The sequence below is a fragment of the Saccopteryx leptura genome, chromosome 12 (genome assembly GCF_036850995.1).
Source record: "Saccopteryx leptura isolate mSacLep1 chromosome 12, mSacLep1_pri_phased_curated, whole genome shotgun sequence".
NCBI lineage: Eukaryota > Metazoa > Chordata > Mammalia > Chiroptera > Emballonuridae > Saccopteryx > Saccopteryx leptura.
The window spans coordinates 2,144,143-2,164,415 of NC_089514.1; the positions used below are offsets into that span (position 1 = coordinate 2,144,143).

General features: G+C 59.3%; 1 protein-coding gene across 4 annotated transcripts in view; it reads right to left on the reverse strand.

Moving 5' to 3' along the window:
• Positions 1-81: 81 nt before the first annotated feature.
• Positions 82-20,273, reverse strand: part of DDC (dopa decarboxylase) — a 71,958-nt gene continuing 51,766 nt past the window's right edge. For 2 of the 4 annotated variants that reach the window (XM_066354157.1, XM_066354159.1), the window contains exons 10-15: positions 14,233-14,309; positions 10,557-10,576; positions 8,731-8,829; positions 6,255-6,356; positions 2,721-2,923; positions 82-502 (exon numbers count right to left, since the gene is read on the reverse strand). In XM_066354157.1, coding sequence (XP_066210254.1) covers positions 2,723-2,923; positions 6,255-6,356; positions 8,731-8,829; positions 10,557-10,576; positions 14,233-14,309 — 499 coding nt within the window. In that variant the 3' untranslated portion in view covers positions 82-502; positions 2,721-2,722. Of the gene's footprint in view, positions 503-2,707; positions 2,924-6,254; positions 6,357-8,730; positions 8,830-10,556; positions 10,577-14,232; positions 14,310-20,273 lie in introns of all 4 variants that reach the window. The other 2 variants (XM_066354158.1, XM_066354160.1) reach the window with 2 other exon arrangements.

The following is a 20,273-nucleotide window of genomic DNA, read 5'->3' on the forward strand; positions in this document are numbered from 1 at the left end:
AACTCTGAAAGGATAAGTCCATATTCTAACCATCAGTTGGGGGCAACATAGAACAGTATGCTCACCAGACACGGTTGCCATGGCACTTGAGACTGTTTATTAAGCACTGAGCCACATAAGGAACAAAGTAAAGACCACAGGTCTAATCTCCAGTCCCATAACCATAGATTGCACCCCCCCCCCCGCCTCCATCCGGAAAATACTTCCACAAGCCTTTCCCACCACTGAGGACTTCAAGAGCACGAATCACAATGGTTTTGTAATGAATAAGACTCATAGCCAAATAATGAATGAAAGCTATCTCCACCGGGATTAACGTCTCAGGTAGCAAATACTATTTCTTCGTCGAGGAGGGACGGAGGAGACGTGGGTCACAAGCTTCTGCGTGAGTTTGGGGAAAGAAGCGTGATGCCGTGCGAGGCTGGCTTCCTCGGAGCTGGGATGATGTACATTTTCCTCTCGTTTCAGTTTTCTGATAGACTTCTTTTCAATTTGAGGAACACTACAGAGGGGGAAAAAAAAGTAACATGAACAAATGGCTACATTCAAAAAAGAAATGAAAGAATCAGAATGGTGTATGCTTCCCACTTTGAACAAGTGGGATTACACTGTATCTCCAGTGAGATGGGGGCAGCGGAGAGGGTTGGTAAATAAAAGAGGGGACTTTCTTATTGCTGACCTGGCTTTTCTATGACACGTTTTACCAGTAGCAGCTGGAGTCTGCGCCTCATTTCCTAACCTTCTGTAAAACAGGGACACGTCCTCCTTTCTGTCAGGGCTATGTCACGTGGGCTCGATATGAGAAGGTCAACGCACAGGTAAACCCAGGAGGGTAAGATTTTCATCCTTCTAGTTAATCTGGCCAAAACAATGTAGGTGTGCATTGTGATTGACTATTACATGCAAAATATTTAAAAAGAAAAAAAAAAAGGAAGAAAAGCAAATCCTATTGCTACCTTCTGATTTGAGAGCAAGAACAATGAGTCCATAGTGACTGTGACCCGTGTCAGAAATGTGTCTTTGTTTTTGACCATGTTTCTTCCTCTGTGGTGTTGTGGGCACAAGGGTCTGTGGTTGTGGCGTGATCCACCCACATGGGGTTTGTGCAAACACAGGGTGGCAGGACCGAGCATTGGGAGCGACTGCCTGACCTGGTTCTGTTTTGGACGGTTGTTCTAGCAGTTACCCTGCCCCCCAACACACAGTCACATCTAACCGTAGAGCAATGGAGTAATGAACACCTGAGCCTCTGCCCGGCACCGCCCAGATGTTCCAGCTGTAACTCTGCACTTGCTCTGGGCACAGGGGTCCCCTCAGCATACGAGCAGGGCACCTTGAAGAAAGGCCCTTGCTGGGCCAGGAGAAGGATCGGTGGTTCAGAATAAACCTTGACTACCAAGGCAGGTCTTTGACCTCATGGGTCAGGGGCCACGGACAGGCCTCCCATACAAATGAAACCCAACTTCTCGCTTTTGATTTTTTGAGCACTATAATAGTTCAGCTGTTCCCAGTTAATATTAAGAACAAAGAAGGTAGAGCTGGGTGCCACCTGTGAAGCCATTCACCGTGCGCCCAGGGTCGGTCCCCGCCGCGGGTTCCGATAAGTGGGCAATGGGGGGGTCAAGAGGAGAGACAGAGAGAAGCCGACGCTAAGGAGGCGGTCACAGAGGTTCCGTCCGCCTCCCGCCGCCCCCACCACGGGGCGAAGAGATGAAAAGACAGAAACGAGAAAAGACAGACGAACTCCAGTGGACTGACATTCTTAAAATAATCTAATGGAAAAGACTTTCACGATGGCTGTGGCTCCAAGGGACCCGACTGTCACCCTCCCTATGGCCGACACCGCATCTGTGTCAGGGTTTCCTTACGAGTTGACCACGTGCCGTCTGCCACCTGGATGTCTTTCCCTGACCTGACGCAGGGTAAACGCCTCCCACCTGCGAGAAACCCGGGTGTCTGAACGTGTCCTTCCTTTGGAGCCACCAGCACTTTGGTTCTGCCTGGTGGTGAACCCTCAGTCACAGTCCAATTCCCCGGGTCATGTTCTCATTCGGGTTCATGTATCGACAGCTTGATCTATATAAGCTAGTGAGGATACTAGGTTGCCCCAGTGAACAGAGAGAAAGCTGAGGGAACGTTATGGAAAGATGCCATTGACAGTGTCACATAAGAAACAAAGTAGGCCCTGGCCGGTTGGCTCAGTGGTAGAGCGTCAGCCTGGTGTGCAGAAGTCCCGGGTTCGATTCCCGGCCAGGGCACACAGGAGAAGCGCCCATCTGCTTCTCCACCCCTCCCCCTCTCCTTCCTCTCTGTCTCTCTCTTCCCCTCCCGCAGCCGAGGCTCCATTGGAGCAAAGATGGCCCGGGCGCTGGGGATGGCTCCTTGGCCTCTGCCTCAGGCGCTAGAGTGGCTCTGGTCGCGGCAGAGCGACCCCCCGGAGGGGCAGAGCATCGCCCCCTGGTGGGCAGAGCGTCGCCCCTGGTGGGCATGCCGGGTGGATCCCGGTCAGGCGCATGTGGGAGTCTGTCTGTCTCTCCCCGTTTCTAGCTTCAGAAAAATACAAAAAAAACCCAAAGTAAACCTCTAGGTCGCTCAAGACTCGCTGGAGCATGTAATTCTGCCCACCCCCTGCAGACCAAAGAGGACCCGGTGCGGTCCGCCCCTTCCACCGCGGAGGAAGCTGGTCCCCGCGGCAGGACGAGCTCACCTGCAGCGCTCACCTTTATTCCCGCCGGGCACCCAGCAGCCCGGTGGCCAGCGCCTGGATGTGGGCCCAGGCCAGCCGCACATGCGCAGACTCCACCGTGCGGGAGCAGATGGCAAAACGCAGCACAAACTTGTCTCTCAGGTGGCTGGGGACCAAGTGGATCTTTCTGGCACTGTTGATTCTGTCCAGAAGATCTTCGTTCAGTTTGTTGGGACCCTGGGGGGCGGAGCCGGGGGGGGGGGGGAGAGGAATCAAGAGGCAGCCTGATAATAGTTCTGTGACCCTAAAAGCCTGTACCCCGTCCCTGCCTGACAGGTTGTTCGTATTTAATGTGCCGTCAAAACGTGGCCCTTCCACAGGCCAGGGTCTTCCAGGAAGAGTGAGGGCTCCTGGCTGTATTTCCTGGAAGTTGATGAGCCCAACAGCAGAAGAGGGATTTCTCATGGTGCTAGGGACGGGGTCTGTCCGAACATGGTGTCCAGGGGTCGGGAACCTTTTTGGCTGAGAGAGCCATGAACGCCACATATTTTAAAATGTCATTCCGTGAGAGCCATACAACGACCCGTGTACGTGACGCATTATCCAATAAAAATTTGGTGTTGTCCCGGAGGACAGCTGTGATTGGCTCCAGCCACCCGCAACCATGAACGTGAGCAGTAGGAAATGAATGGATTGTAATACATGAGAATGTTTTATATTTTTAACGTTATTATTATTTTTTTTATTAAAGATTTGTCTGCGAGCCAGATGCAGCCATCAAGAGAGCCACATCTGGCTCACGAGCCATAGGTTCCCAACCCCTGATGTAGGAGAAAGTCTCAACAAGTAGAAAAGGAAGCGTGACAGTCGGGCCCCTTGCTAAAATCTGGGACAGCCGCCTGGGGACTGCAGGCCCAAGGGATCATGGGTGGACTCCCCGCTGGTGAAGAGCAGTCACCAGCCCGGGGCAGGGAGGCCAGAGCCCAGCCCCCCCTGACTGCAGCAGGAGGCAGGCTAGGGGAAGCCACCGGCTCCTGCCCCTCGGCGGTCAGTCTCACTACCCCACCCCGCGCCCCAGCCTTTCTCTGTTTCCAGACAGCGCCCCCGCCCCCAAGCACTGGATCCTCTGCTAGAAGGGGCTGCAGGTGGGAGGGCCCGGCATCTGTGGTCACCCCAGGACTGTGGTATTTGTGTCCTCGCTCTGTGTAGAGCAGCGGTTCTCCACCTGTGGGTCGCGACCCCGGTGGGAGTTGAATGACCAAAACACAGGGGTCGCCTAAAGCCATCGGAAATACATATTTTATTTAAAAATGTATTGTATAATAAATATGTATTTTCCGATGGCTTTAGGCGACCCCTGTGTTTTTGGTCATTCGACCATCACCGGGGTCGCGACCCACAGGTTGAGAACCGCTGGTGTAGCGAGTGGAGATGCAGGAAGGACAGAGGGAAGGCAAGAGCCCAGCTCTGACCAGGTGGTAAACACCCGCAGGTGCGGGACGCTGGCCTTAGACCCGTGTGGAGCCACAGCCCCGGGCAGTGGGCGTGAGTGGGGCTCCTACTAGAGCCCAAACGGACAGTGATTGGGCCAAACGGACGACGAGTGGGCCAGCGGCCGTTCCGAAGCTGTCGACAGGCCAGCTCGTCCTGTTGGAGGATCAGGATGGAGAGAGAGTGTGTGGCACGAAAGGGGCTGACGCTCTACCAGGGAGACCGAGCCACACAGCCAACGTCTGAACGTGACACGGCGCTGACGACTGAAGCCAGTTATTTAGGGAAAACTCTGGCTGGCGTTCTCCGCCGGATTGGGGAGGACACGTTGTCCATTCCGTATGTGTTTAAATTAAAAAGGGCCAAACGGAGAAACAGCCTGAGAGGAGGCGAGCAGCAGCAGCAGAGGGGGAGAGGCGGCCGGAGAAGCCAGGGCGCAGGACGCGGCGGCGGCCAGAGGGACCCGGCTCTAAGCGCCAGGAGGACCTCGGAGGAAGTAGTCCCGGCTGTAAGTGGCCGGCGGTGCGGAGGACTCGGAACGCAGACCGGCGGGGAGCGGGACAGAGAGAATGAAGGAGTGACGAGAAGGAGATGGGGAGGCCGGGAGAGCCACACGGTGCCCGGGTGCGAGGCTTCCTCGAGCTTCTCGGAGCAGAAATAACCAAGGGCTGCAGGTCACAGAAGGACGCTCGGCCGGGCTGGGAGGCGCCCCGGCCTTCCTGAGCCGCTCGGGGGAGGCGTGGGCAGAGACCTGCACAGGGTGTGGTGTCCTTGCCAATCACGAGGAGGAAAGAAGGACGCTCAACCTGTGCAGCGTTCTGCTGAGTGAAGGGAGCCCGCCGGTCACAAAGGCAACAAGGTGGCGGTGCCATTGGTGGGACCGTCCAGAGTGGACCGACCCACGGAGACAGAAAGCAGATGGGTGGCAGCTGGGGTGGGGGGCGGGGGGTGGGGGGGCGAGCGCTGATGGGCACAGTCTTCCTTGGGGGGGGTGCAAATGTTTCAGAATTAGATTACAGTGGAGGCTCTGCAACTCTGCAGAGATACTAACGATCGCTGTCCCTTGAACGGGGTAGAGTATATGGTTGGTGGATGATGTCTCAATCAGACTGTTACAAATTTTAAAATTGAAGCCCCCCAAGGCCGCTGGCAGGAGGAGGCAGAGCCAGACAGCGGCGTGATGGGAGCACTCCAGCCCGGTTGCCCACAGCAACGCGCATCGAGAGCTGGGCCACGTTGTAATTGCAGCTCTCAGACCAGCGACGGAGCCTGTGGCTTCTCCCGGTCGGGCTGCCTCCTCCGCCGGTCTGGACGGGCAGCCGTGGGGAGGGGGCCAGTGGCCGGAACGTCAGGGCTTCCTGCCGCTGCACTCACGCCGGCCGTTAATAAGGAGTGTGCGTGGCACACCACGGGGCCTTCTGAGAAAATGGCCCTGATTCCCAGCCACGCCCAGCCAGCCAGACCACCTCCCCTGGAGCAGAAAACGCACCCAGGGCCAGACAGCAGAACGAGGACAGAGCACCCCAGACAGCAGAAGGAGGACAGAGCACCCCAGACAGCAGAAGGAGGACAGAGCACCCCAGACAGCAGAAGGAGGACAGAGCACCCCAGACAGCAGAACGAGGACAGAGCACCCCAGAGCAGCGGGTCTCCACCTCCTGGGCGCCCCAACAACCCAGAGCCTGGTGCAGGTGCAGAGTCAGCAGGTCTGGGGGGGCCCGAGATGGGCGTCTGTCACTGACACCCAGCTGGGGCTGGTGCGGGTCCCGGGCTGACCCCGAGTGGGCCTGGAGACAGGTGGGTCCCCGGAGCGTCTCCATGGCTGACACGGGTGGATGGGGGGAATGGTGAGCATTCTAGGACCAAGGGTCTCCACGAGCTAGAAGTGCCAGGTTCTGACCGAGCGGGAGCGGGCCGTCCCCAGAGAGAGAGACAGGGCTGTGTCGGGCACGGCGGGCGGTTCTGTGGTGTCGGGGCGGGTTCTGTGCTGTGAGGGAGCTCACACAGCAGTTTGACATGACACGGTGCCCTCTGTCACACTGGAGGAGAAGGGAGGCCACAGTGGGCCTGGACATACCTTGAGCCGGAAGCAGACCAGCCCCAGAGTGACTTCCGCACAGATTTCAAAGCGGGGGTCCTGGCTCACCAGGGACTCAAACTCGTGGGCCAGCTGCACGTGCTGCGGAGGGGAGAGACGGCTGTCTGAGCTCCTTGTTCCTCCTCGGCTCAAAGCCCAGCCGCCCAGCAAGCCTCCTCAGGCCACACGCCCACGGTGTGTGCCTCTCGCCGTTTCCTTCCCGTTGTCTGTGACACCCACTCGCCGGCCGTTCCCACTCAGACGGAGGGAAAACCTCGCGTTACCGCAGGGAAAGGACAAGGTCATGTCTTCAGGGGAACGCCCTCCGTCACGCTCTCCTGTCCTTGTCCCACCGAGACGCTGTTTATCAGCTTAGAGGGGACGTTGGGAAGAGGCGTGAGAACATCCCAGAAAAGGGGCGGCCGACGGCTGGTGAGCTGCTCCTTCACGCAGCCCTGTGCCAGCCCCCCACAGCCTGCCACACGGCGGTGACACCATCATTCCCATTCTGCAGATGCTCTAACGCAGCTGCCTAACACCGAAGCTTCACTGCCGGGGGTAGGGGGCTGTTTGTCACGCAGCAGTACTGGCCACCACCAATAGAGGGGAATCACGTCAGTCCCCGTCACAGACACGGCCTTCTGCACGTTGCCTAACGTCACCCGATTTGACTTCCAGATGTTTACGGAGCTCAAAAGCTGACTCGAGTGGCACCTGAGCTGAGAACTCGGTCCTTCCTGGTGTGTGTGTCGTGCCTGTTCTAAACCCAGCCGCCCAGCCTGGTGCCCTCCCTGGGCGTGTCTGAGCCAAAGCACTTCTGCTCAAAGGGTGGTTGGGGCTGAGACACCATTTAGAGGAGTTCTCTCTCTCTCTCTCTCTTTCTCTCTCTCTCAATATCTCTCTCTCTCTCTCTCAATCTCTCTCTCTCTCTCTCTCTCTCTCTCTCACACACACACACACACACACAAAAGAAAAAACCCTCATGACACCAGAGGGCGCCAGAGACCTGGGCCTGCCGGGGACGCCCCGCAGCTGGGCTCTGTTTAGGGAGACACACCCACCTGGACAGGCCCCGCCAGCCCCTCTCCCGGGTCTGGCAGGGTTGGGACCCTCTCTGAGGGAGGCTCCCAGTGGTTTCAACACCAGGCAGCACAGTCACACCCAGAGGCCCCCGCCCTTAAAGCCAGAACCACTATGGAGACATAAACCACTCTTGTTCACCTTCTTTCCCCAAAGAAGCTCAGTCCTCTTTGTATGTGAGAACGTGCTGTCACATGGGGAGGGGTCCCCTTACCCATACGGTCACGCGTCCTCACACTCACGCACACTCACGCACTCACACACACGCACTCACACTCACACACACCCACGCACACTCACACACTTGGCAAGGCAGACCGAGCACATCGGTGCCACATGTGCCCCATCAGAGAGGATGGGCCTGGGACGTCCTGTCCAGCCCACGGACTCTCAACCTGGGCACCAGGACTTGAAATGAACAGCTGGCCGTGCCACTGCCCCTGGAGCTGGAAGCTGCCAGCGAGCCCCAGTTCCACGAAGCCTGAGGCCCTCCGTCCACCCAGATGGGCCTCAGCTGAGGGAGGACGTCAGTCAGGATGGGGGGACCCGGCGGCCAACAGCGGGGCGTCTGCAGCCGGGTAAATCGGGAGGGGGGCTTTGGCAAGCCCAGCACATATTTAGGCCTCAGTTCCCTTAAGTGTTGAAAAGAAAAGAAAAGAAAAAAAGAAAAGAAAAGAAAAGAAAAGGCGGGGTCTGACCTGCCCTGTGGGCGCAGTGGGCAGAGCGTCCACCTGGAACGCTGAGGTCGCAGGTTAGAAACCCTGGGCCTGCCCGGTCAAGGCACCTAGAGAAGCAGCTACTGCAAGTTGATGCTTCCCTCTCCTTCCCTCTCCTTCCCTCCTTTCTCTCTCTCCTTTCTCTAAAATAAATAAATAAAACCTTTAAAAAACAAACCATGGGGGAAAGCGGGGGGGGGGGGGGGGGCTTGGAGTAGACGGTGGTCCTCAGACCATCCCTGCTGAGACCCAGACCCGGGAGCCGGTCGTGCGCCCCTTCCGACACCAGGTGGCGGGTCTGAGCACTGCCGGGCTGGGTGACATCATTCCCACCCGCCTCTAACCTTCTCCTTTCCGGAAGGTTTTTGGAGGAAAACACTGTTCCCGCTGCGGCCGTCCTGGGCTGGGCCTCACAGCCGGACAGATGTGGCTGCCGCACAGGCCTTGGGGTGTCTCCACCCCTCACTGTCTCGCGGAGCTGACCGCCGTAGTCTGGGCGGAAATTTCTTAAAAGCCCCACAATCGTGCCCTGAACATCTTATAAGTCCCCTGATGGCAAAAGTGCCCGGGTGTGCTCGCTACGGCACCCGAGTCCAGGCCCCAGGTCCCCCGGGTCCCCCAGGCCCCTGTCCGGTCCCCCCCCACCGTCCGGTCCCCCGGTGAGCAGGGAGGCAGGGCACCTTGCGGATGTAGGCCTGCAGGCCCGAGACGCCATACAGCCGGAAGACGAACCACATCTTCAGGGAGCGGAACCGGCGGCCCAGCGGCAGCTGCCAGTGCTGAAACGGGACAGGCCGCCTCGTGAGGACTGTGCGGACCACGGCGGGGTGGGGGGGCCCCGCTTGCTCCCGCCCCGCTGCGGCCCTGGGCGGCCACGCTGTCCCCTCCGGGACGGCGGAGCCCTCAGAGGAGGGAGCAGGCCCCACGGTGGGCGGCGGGCGAGGCCAGAGCAGACGGGACCCAGAGGACTGGCCGAGGGCACGTGGGGACCCAGGCGGGGCTCACGCACCGAGAGCGGAGGGCACAGGGCACGTGGGGACCCAGGCGGGGCTCAGGCACCACCGAGAGCGGAGGGCACAGGGCACGTGGGGACCCAGGCGGGGCTCAGGCACCACCGAGAGCGGAGGGCACAGGGCACATGGGGACCCAGGCAGGGCTCAGGCACCACCGAGAGCGGAGGGCACAGGGCACGTGGGGACCCAGGCGGGGCTCACGCACCACCGAGAGCGGAGGGCACAGGGCACGTGGGGACCCAGGCGGGGCTCAGGCACCACCGAGAGCGGAGGGCACAGGGCACGTGGGGACCCAGGCGGGGCTCACGCACCACCGAGAGCGGAGGGCACAGGGCACGTGGGGACCCAGGCGGGGCTCACGCACCACCGAGAGCGGAGGGCACAGGGCACGTGGGGACCCAGGCAGGGCTCAGGCACCACCGAGAGCGGAGGGCACAGGGCACGTGGGGACCCAGGCGGGGCTCACGCACCGAGAGCGGAGGGCACAGGGCACGTGGGGACCCAGGCGGGGCTCAGGCACCACCGAGAGCGGAGGGCACAGGGCACGTGGGGACCCAGGCGGGGCTCAGGCACCACCGAGAGCGGAGGGCACAGGGCACGTGGGGACCCAGGCGGGGCTCACGCACCGAGAGCGGAGGGCACAGGGCACGTGGGGACCCAGGCGGGGCTCACGCACCGAGAGCGGAGGGCACAGGGCACATGGGGACCCAGGCGGGGCTCAGGCACCACCGAGAGCAGAGGGCACAGGGCACGTGGGGACCCAGGCGGGGCTCACGCACCGAGAGCGGAGGGCACAGGGCACATGGGGACCCAGGCGGGGCTCAGGCACCACCGAGAGCGGAGGGCACAGGGCACGTGGGGACCCAGGCGGGGCTCAGGCACCACCGAGAGCGGAGGGCACAGGGCACGTGGGGACCCAGGCGGGGCTCAGGCACCACCGAGAGCGGAGGGCACAGGGGCGGGTGCCAGCTCCAAGCAGGAGCCCCTCTGCACCCCGCCGTGCCCCAGCCAGACCGTGAGTTCTGAGGGGACCGGGGCTCCGTCTTAGTGGCTCATTCCCGGCCGCTCACCTGACTCGGAGCGGCCGTTCCGTACACGTCAGTGGAAATCGTGTTGATTTATGTGCTTAAATAATCAGGAGGGAACCCGGACAGCATGGGGACCATGAGGCCCCATGGGCGCAGAATGGAGGGGCTGCACGATCTAACCACAGTGCCCGTCCCTGGAGGGCTCTGAGTGCAGACACCCCGTCCCCCCTTAGAGGAGGCCCTTTCCTGCTAACCTGACAGCCGTGGCCGGCGGGTCAGCAGAGCTGCCCACCGCCTGGCCTCACGCGCTCATTGGGACCAAGTGAGAACGCGTCCTTTTGTGGGACCCTGACCACGAGAGGGACAGAGGGACAAGGTGGCAGGAAGAGCTGTGACCGCGTGTGTGCCCTGCCTCACGTTTGTGCCGCCCGACCTGGGGGTGCCCGAGACAGACGTCCCACTCACCCTGTAGTCGGTGATCAGCCCTGGAAAAGAGGGGGATAAAAAGAGAAAAAACCATGAGACACACCGGCTGGCCACGTGCCTGATCCCGCTCAGATTCACGGCCAGAGTGTCACCTCCCGAGCCAGCCGTAAGACCGGCGCACGCCAGGCCTGCGGTGTGGCCAGTGCCACTTCCCCGGTGCCCGGGGTGCAGATGGGGAGCGCTGAACTGTGACCGGCTCCCCGTCCAGGCCTCTGTCTGCAGTGACAGAAGCACAGCGGCCTGAGGCCCTTCTGGTCCCCGTCCAGGCCCACTGTCTGCAGTGACAGAAGCACAGTGCCCTGAGACCCCTCTGGTCCCCGTCCAGGCCCACTGTCTGCAGTGACAGCAGCACAGTGCCCTGAGACCCCTCTGATCCCCGTCCAGGCCCCTGTCTGCAGTGACAGAAGCACAGTGACCTGAGACCCCTCTGGTCCCCGTCCAGGCCCCTGTCTGCAGTGACAGAAGCACAGCGGCCTGAGGCCCCTCTGGTCCCCGTCCAGGCCCACTGTCTGCAGTGACAGCAGCACAGTGCCCTGAGGCCCCTCTGGTCCCCGTCCAGGCCCCTGTCTGCAGTGACAGAAGCACAGCGGCCCGAGGCCCCTCTGGTCCCCGTCCAGGCCACTGTCTGCAGTGACAGAAGCACAGTGCCCTGAGGCCCCTCTGGTCCCCGTCCAGGCCCACTGTCTGCAGTGACAGCAGCACAGTGCCCTGAGACCCCTCTGGTCCCCGTCCAGGCCCCTGTCTGCAGTGACAGAAGCACAGTGACCTGAGGCCCCTCTGGTCCCCGTCCAGGCCCCTGTCTGCAGTGACAGACGCACAGCGGCCTGAGGCCCCTCTGGTCCCCGTCCAGGCCCACTGTCTGCAGTGACAGACGCACAGCGGCCTGAGGCCCCTCTGGTCCCCGTCCAGGCCCCTGTCTGCAGTGACAGAAGCACAGCGGCCTGAGGCCCCTCTGGTCCCCGCCCAGGCCCACTGTCTGCAGTGACAGCAGCACAGCAGCCTGAGGCCCCTCTGGTCCCCGTCCAGGCCCACTGTCTGCAGTGACAGAAGCACAGTGCCCTGAGACCCCTCTGGTCCCCGTCCAGGCCCACTGTCTGCAGTGACAGCAGCACAGTGCCCTGAGACCCCTCTGGTCCCCGTCCAGGCCCCTGTCTGCAGTGACAGAAGCACAGTGACCTGAGGCCCCTCTGGTCCCCGTCCAGGCCCCTGTCTGCAGTGACAGAAGCACAGCGGCCTGAGGCCCCTCTGGTCCCCGTCCAGGCCCACTGTCTGCAGTGACAGAAGCACAGCAGCCTGAGGCCCCTCTGGTCCCCGTCCAGGCCCCTGTCTGCAGTGACAGCAGCACAGTGCCCTGAGGCCCCTCTGGTCCCCGTCCAGGCCCCTGTCTGCAGTGACAGAAGCACAGCGGCCTGAGGCCCCTCTGGTCCCCGTCCAGGCCCCTGTCTGCAGTGACAGAAGCACAGCGGCCCGAGGCCCCTCTGGACCCCGGCGTTGAGACAGTATCAGGGTCGTGTGGACCTCGCTGTCCGTTTGGTCACGTGTGGGAAGGAGAGCTGGCGGTGTAGAGGGCGGTCAGAACAGGAAAAGGGGGCTCGCTCCTGATGGGGGCTCAGCTCCGTATCCTCGGACCTCAGTCCCGTGTCTGGCACGGGACAGACCCCGAGGGGTGTCCTCGGAGTTGGTCTCATTGTCCTGGACACATGGCCACAGGAGTCATCGGAAGTAACCCAACAGGGATGCCTAGAGAGTCACAGAAACTGAAGGACGGCCCCCGAAACATACTGCACGTAGGCAACACTCGGCAGGATTGGCTGAAAACCCAGATGACATCGTGAATGCATCTGATGTCACTACACTGTCCCGAGAGCCACGAGCCACGGGCGGCTACTTAAATTTAATTAAAATGAAATACAGTTAAGAACACTGAGTTCTTCCGTTGGACTGGCCACATCTCCCATGCCTGATGGCCACATGTGGCTCGTGGCTGCCCTGAGGACAGGCCTGGACCAGGCAGGAGCGACCCTGCATGGGTGTGCGCGGTCACGTAAAGGTCTTCCCGTGCCTGACCAGGCTCTAGCGCAGTGGATAGAGCGTCGGACTGGGATGCGGAGGACCCAGGTTCGAGACCCCGAGGTCACCAGCTTGAGCCCAAGGTCGCTGGCTTGAGCAAGGGGTCACTCGGTCTGCTGTAGCCCCTGGTCAAGGCACATATGAGAAAGCAATCAATGAACAACTAAGGAGCTGCAACGAAGAATTGATGCTTCTCATCTCTCTCCCTTCCTGTCTGTCTGTCCCTATCTGTCCCTCTCTCTGTCTTCTCTGTCTCTGTCACACACACACAGAAAGGATCTTCCTGTGATGATGGTTTACTCACACTGCAGACCACTGAACCCATGCTGTGTGTCCAATCAGCCCTCACACTCACCCAAGACGTGGGGGGTGGGCAGCTTCTCACTTGGCAAGGAGTGAGAAGGACGAGACCACTTGGAACAGTGAGAAACTCCACCCCAGGGAGCCGTGGGTCAGGGGACTTTCTTCCTTGCCATTTACTCTCTGCTGTCCCCCAAGATACGGTTTTTACGAAGAAATAAGCTACCTGAGAAGTCTACAGACCCAGGCTGACCACATGTCCCTGTCACCGGGGTTGTGAATGAATTTTCTGTTAGCAAAACAAACCCCCACTGGTTGTTGGTCCCAGTTCAGTGCCCACCGCCACTGCCTGCCGTGCGTCCAACCAGACAACATGCGCGCGTGCCGGACAAACAGGTGCCTAGTGACCGGAAGCACGCCCGCCGTGGCCTCCCTGGTCCAGGCAGGCACCGGCCCGGCATCGGGGCCACGGTCCCCACCCCCTGTGGGGGAGAGGACGGTACACGAGGCCCCACTCAGCCAGGAAGTGGACGGAGTCACAGGCCCCGAAGGAGCCATCCCTGGATGAGGTGACAGGTGGGAAGACGTCCCTGACGGGGAGACTTTGGTCCTGGACCCCAGTGCTGCGAGGGAGGCGTCCTGAGGACCCGTGAGAGGGACCGCTGGCTGCGGCCTGGCGAGCTGCAATGCTGTCCGAGAGGGGCCAGGCCAGGCCGCCAGGGCCACGAGGCCAGGCCCCCGTGGTGATTAACGCCCCCTGCTTCCCCATCAGACTGTGCAGCTGAGTTCTGGGCCTTGGGCACAGTCCTGGGCCAGGCACAGGGAGCAGACAGACAACGTGGCATTCCGGTGCCCATCCTGCGCAGACATGCGACTCTCTCTTCAGTCGTCCCCACCCCCCCACGCCCCCCCCACCCCCTTTCCCTGCCCCCCTGCTGGTCCTGGCACAGGCGGTGACACGGTCCCAGAGGCACCGGGCAGTCCATGTCCTAACTGCCAATGCAGGAGGGTCCACACCTACAGTGCAGCCTGCCCCGTCCCCTCCGGCCCGACGGGCCCCCGGCTCCTGCACAGAGCAGGTCTGGACAGGGTCCCCCCCCTCGCTGCAGAGCCCGGGGCCCGGGGCCCGGGCCCCCCCCCCGCAGCCCAGAGGGGAGCAGAAATTCTCAGCACCACACCCGGCGCCCGAGGGGTCTCTGTGGACGGGAACCACCCTCTCGGGCGCCCGGGCACTTCGCACGCGGCTCTGACGGCGACGGACGGCGGGACGCGAGGCCGCGCTCACCTGAGTCCTGGTGGCTATGCTGTAGGTACACGGGGTCCAGCCGGAAGGCCCCCGTCAGGTCCGTTCTCCTCTTCACCCTGATGGCGGAGAGCACACGGGGGAGGGGCCGTGAGGAGGCGTCTCAGAGGGGAGCCCGTGCCCTGGCCGCCCCCACCCCCACCCCGCTGGGCCCAGCACAGGGTCACCGGCTCCGGAACCCTCCCCCCCCCAGCCCCCTCCCTGCCCGGCCCCCCCCATCTGTGCTCCCACCACCCCTGTCTTCACGGCGCCACCGAGTGACTCTCCAGAGGTCTGAGCACCTGGGGACAGGTGGTTCAATACAGAATAAATATTTGGTCTTCGTCCCCGGTTCCTGGCACGCCACGCCTGAAGCCCCTGGAATCCGTGCCGTGGTAAGAGCGCCTTTTGTGTGCCGAAGAGAGGACAGGTGGCCGGGGCCCCCAGCTGCAGGGCGGGGCTGGCTGTCCAGAGAGCCAGGTCGAGGTGAGAGGGGCGGAACTCTGAGCCACGCTCCCCCATCTCCGGGCAGGGCAGAGGCGCTGGAGACCGAGTGGATCACCAGTGACCCATGGGTTCACCCACGACGACTATGCAGCAAGACTCCGTCACACCCCTGCATGACACTGCTGGGGCCGCTGGCCTCCGGGAGGTGCTAGGAGAGGAGCTGTGTGCCCCAGCCCCCCCACACTGCCGCCCTGGGCATCTCTTCTGTTTGGCTCTCACTTGTCTCTTTTCTAATAAACCGGTGAACGTTAAGAAAAGCACTTTCTGGAACCCTGCGAGTTGTTCCGGCCAATTACCAAACCTGCCGGAGCAGGGGTCACGGGAACCCCGACTTTGTAGCCCAAGCAGGACAGAAGAACAGGTGACCTGAGACCCACCTCTGGTACGCCGGTCTGGGCCCCCTCGCTCTGGGGTCTGCAGTGGGTCGGGCGCAGAATTGAGTGCGAGACAGCAGTGGGTGTCAGGAGGAGACACCCAGCAGATGGCACCCATTCCTGTGTCCCTCCAGCCCCAGCGCCCACCCCTGAGGGTGTTGTGAGGTGTGTGCAAGGGGAGCAGAGGGCGGGTGGAGAGCAGGCGACACCCCCCTAGGCTGTGGCACGCTGTCCCCAGAGCTCAACCCTCCTGCGCCTGTATGTCCCACGGAACACACTCAGTCGGGACAACTCGGGTCACACTTCCCACAGGGACAACAGGGACTGGGATTTAGGATAACGACCAGTGACGGGGTTCAAATAATTTAACAACTGGTTCTCTGCCCTAGTGACCATTTTAAGTATATTAAAATACAGCGTGTCCGTGAAGTCATGGTGCACTTTTGACCGGCCACAAGAAAGCAACAAAAGACGATAGAAATGTGAAATCTGCACCCAATAAAAGGAGAACCCTCCCAGTTTCTGTAGGATGATGTGGCAGCATGTGCGCATGCGCAGATGATGACATAACACCGTGTATACAGTGGAGCAGCCCACGGCCATGCCAGTCGAGATGTGGATGGTACAGAGGAAAGTTGTGTTCTGTGGCTCGCTAAATTCGAATCCGTGACCAAAGTACAACGTGAATATCGGCGCGTTTATAACGGAGCGTCACCACGTAGGAATAACATTATTTGGTGGGAGAAGCAGTTGAAGGAAACTGGCAGTTTGGTGGAGAAACCCCGTTCTGGTAGGCCATCAGTCAGTGACGAGTCTGTAGAGGCTACACGGGATAGCTACCTAAGGGGCCCTAAAAAATCTGTGTGTGAGCCCACATCGAACTGCACTGAATAGTATGAAACTGGGAGAGTTTTCCTTTTATTTGGTGCAGATTTCACATTTCTATCGTCTTTTGCTGCTTTCCTGTGACCGGTCAAAAGTGCACCATGACTTTACGGACACACGGTATATACACACACGCTGAAAGGTACTTTATTATTTCATGCGTCTAATACTTAAATAAGAGTAATAAAAGAGGTACACAAAACTGGATTATGTTATAACGAAGAATTTTAACATTCTAACGAAAAAATATTAAACAGTACCTGACAAAAACCCAGTACAAGCTGTCACCCCCCTGGTGGTCTGGCACTTTTTCTCTTGATGTCCTAACCACGACGACGGTTAGGACAACGGACGTGACAGAGGCGAGGGGATGAAAATGCAGCGTGTCATCGAAGGCGCCGTGAGTTGTACGAAAGGAATAAATAAAGATTACAAGCAGAGTTCCGTCAAACTCCTTTTCCACCTGCGGACAGAACGAACGTGACTATGGGCACTTGGAATAAACAGGCGGCGGCACAGACGGACGTGAAAGAAGAGTGCGTGAGGCGTGTCCCCGTGTGATGTCCACGCGGGGCGGCTGCCCGGGCGCCCACCTGAGAGAGAACCTCGCTGACCAGTGCCGTTGCTTCAACCACCGTTTCGCCGACCTCCACGAATACTCGGGCATCGGTTCGGCCACCCCGGCGCGGACCCGCTGACTCCCAGCCCCCGGGTCACGGTCCCCGGCTTCACTTGGGGTTGTGAAAATGCAACCTGCACAAACGTGGTGTCCCTAGAAATCCAGCCGCCTCTTATTAACGCTGTTTCCGCGGCACGGTCTCTGTTTTCGCGGCAGGCTGTCCCATCACCTCGGAGTAACGTGAGTTTTGAGGCTTCCTCCCTGATCCGCAGACTCAACTCGTTTCCTCGGGCCTCGCGATGTGGGTTAGGACAACAGCACAAGGCAGGGGACAAGTGTGAATTATGAAAATTCTTATTTTTTGTTTCTTCCTGATTTTAAGAAATGGCTTCTAATATTTCAGCCTTAAGAATAGGTGTACTGGCCCTGGCTGGTTGGCTCAGTAGTAGAGCGTCGGCCTGGCGTACAGGAGTCCCAGGTTTGATTCCCGGCCAGGGCACATAGGAGAGGCGCCCATCTGCTTCTCCACCCCCCCCCCTCCTCTCTGTCTCTCTCTCCCCCTCCCGCAGCCAAGGCTCCATTGGAGCAAAGATGGCCCGGGTGCTGGGGATGGCTCCTTGGCCTCTGCCCCAGGCGCTAGAGTGGCTCTGGTCTCCACAGAGCAACGCCCCGGAGGGGCAGAGCGTCGCCCCCTGGTGGGCGTGCCGGGTGGATCCCGGTCGGGCGCATGCAGGAGTCTGTCTGACTGTCTCTCCCCGTTTCCAGCTTCAGAAAAACAAAACAAAAAAAAACAAAACAAAAAAAAAACAAACAAAAAAAGAATAGGTGTACTGTAGTTTGGGGGGGGGGTACTTTTTTTTTTTAAATCACACTAAGAATGTTCTCTTCTGTTTCTATTTTACTAGGAGTTTTTGTCCTGAATGGGGGTTGAATTTTATCCAATGTTGTTGTGTTATTGTTTTTTTTCCTGCATCTCATGTGATGGAAACTGTTTGTCTTCTTTACTGTTCACTCGAGGAGTGATATTTTTAAACCTTCCCATAGTTGTACATCGGCAGGGTATACCGGAGGACACCCATTTTGGTCATGATACGGGACCTTTTTTTAAAAAAAAAAAAAAAAAAAGGAATTTCATTTGCTCACGTCTGACTAGCTGCTAGTCCTTGAGCTTGTCCCGGGGTGTCCCCCTCAGCTTTTCCTCTGTTTGGGGATCGCTGTCACACTGGCTTCCCAGCGTGAGAAGGGGGTACATCCCGCCGTCCTCAGAGACCTGACTTGTGGGAGTGGACGGACCAGTGCCCGGCCGGCAGGACACTGGGTGTTGCCGCTCTGTGGGAGCTTGAGGGTCGGCGCCATGTCTTCGAGAGCTGGGTTAGAAGATGGCTTGGGTTTTGCATTTATCGGCTTCCTGTTTTGGAAAGCGGTCTCCGGAGTTGCTGAGCACAAGTGCTCAGAGGCCGCTCTGGTGCGACACTGCGCAGGACACCCCCCAGCTCCTGGAATCCCTGCCGCCCCTCCCGGGCAGATGCCTGCGTCTCTCCCTCTGTTTTCCACCCGTCCACCGTGGGGCCGGCCAGGGGCGACACGCGGACTGCGGTCCGCTCCACGGCACCCCGCGGCCTCTCCCATCGGCACCCCTGCACCCGGGCTCTCTCCCTTCGGCCGGTGGTCGGGGCCGTTTCCTGGGCTGCGTCCCAGCCTCGCTGCAGCCGGCCAGCGGCGGTCTGACTCGTGTTTCCGGCGGCCTCCGTTCTCCGAGTCCTGCCCCGCCTCCGGTGCTGCTTCCTGCCATCCGTGGTGTTTTCGATTCCCGTGGAACTGTGTGTCCGTCCATCCGGGAGTCCAGCGGGCCTGAGGTGTCCGCTCAGCTGCATGCAGGCACCAGCTCTGCGTTTCCTGGGGAGGCGAACCTTTCTCGTAAAGAGGAAGACCTCAGTGGAAGGCACAGGCAGATGTGTGTCTGTGTGTGTGTGTGCACGTGTGTGTGTGCACGTGTGTGTGTGTGCTTGTGTCTGTGTGCGCGTGTCTGTGTGTGTGTGCACGTGTGTGTGTGTGCACGTGTGTGTGTGTGTGTGCTTGTGTCTGTGTGTGTGCACGTGTGTGTGTGCTTGTGTCTGTGTGCTTGTGTCTGTGTGTGTGCACGTGTGTGTGTGCTTGTGTCTGTGTGTGTGCTTGTGTCTGTGTGTGTGCACGTGTGTGTGTGCTTGTGTCTGTGTGTGTGCACGTGTGTGTGTGCTTGTGTCTGTGTGTGCACGTGTGTGTGTGTCTGTGTGTGCTTGTGTCTGTGTGTGTGCACGTGTGTGTGTGCTTGTGTCTGTGTGTGTGCTTGTGTCTGTGTGTGCACGTGTGTGTGTGCTTGTGTCTGTGTGTGTGCGCGTGTCTGTGTGTGTGCGCGTGTCTGTGTGTGTGCGCGTGTATGCACGCACACCACAGGTTCTTCCTTCCTTGGTATCTGTCGTCATCTCCCCCAGAATGGGCCTCGGGCGAGGAAAGACTCCTGTCACCACACACGCTCCTGCCGGATGGTGCTGAAGGGTGAGAGTAGGGACCCCTGTGCTGTGCTCAGGCAAAGCTTCGTACGTTGTCTTGTTAAAAAATCTACACAACTGCGTGAAGCCCCCCAGAGGGCTCTGGTGAGCTCTGGGTGCCAGCCACGGCTAGAAGGATACAAGACACAAACGGGCGTCAGGACCCAAGCACACAGAACCCAGAGCTGATGTACACAGTCGTGCTCGAACGGCCCAAGAACAAGTCCCCCAGTCAAGTCTTCCCGCCACGGCCGCGGTTAGAAATCTTCCACAGTAACTTAATTAAGAGTAAAGATACTCCATGGGATGGAAGCGTACAAAAGGTATAAAACTTTCCGTGACAAAACTTTTTAATTTTACTTGGGGGGAAAAAAAAATCAAGCCTCTTTTTAAAGGTCGCTAGATTAAGAACGTGCCCTTGGTGTGTGTGTGTGTGTGTGTGTGTGTGTGTGTGTGTGTGGAGCTGGAGGCTCTCTTTGGAGGATGCCTGATACTAAGGAGGCGTGAAGACTGAAGCAGAATGTTTCCTATTTACGGGCAGAAGACTCACAAAGCCAGGCGAACAATAAGAATCTCGTGAGCAGAAGCAGGAAGTCATTACGAAGCGTCTGTCCTGGGCTCCTGATGACTGCGAGTTTTTAGGGACTTCAATTATCTTGTCCATTTCAATATTTAGAAAATGTATCCAATGTGTTTACTTTAAATTACGGACCAACCCGTTGGTAACACTTCATTAAACGGAAGAGAGCCGCTGGCTTGCTGCTCTGCCCTCAGAGGAATACAGAAAGGCCTCGGAGAGCTTAATAAAAAAATTAAAAATAAAAATAGAAAAGAAAAGAAATCCAGTTTTAGCGTCTTTGTTATATTAGCAAAGTCTTTAAGCACATCTATAAAAATTTCACAACTGGAGGCTGTGTTCCGGTTTCCACTCTGGGCTGGAGGGGGCGCGGGCCCGTTTCCGGAATGGGCTCCTCCAGGCGTCCTTGTGCGCAGTGCTCTGCCGTGCCAGGCCCCACCCGACGGCACTGCGGTGACCTCTCCTGGGAGCCCGGATCGGTTCTGGCGTTGTGGATCCTGGGGACAGTGCGGAGAGCCTCCACTCCCTCCCCCCTCGCCGTCCCCACGCCGCCG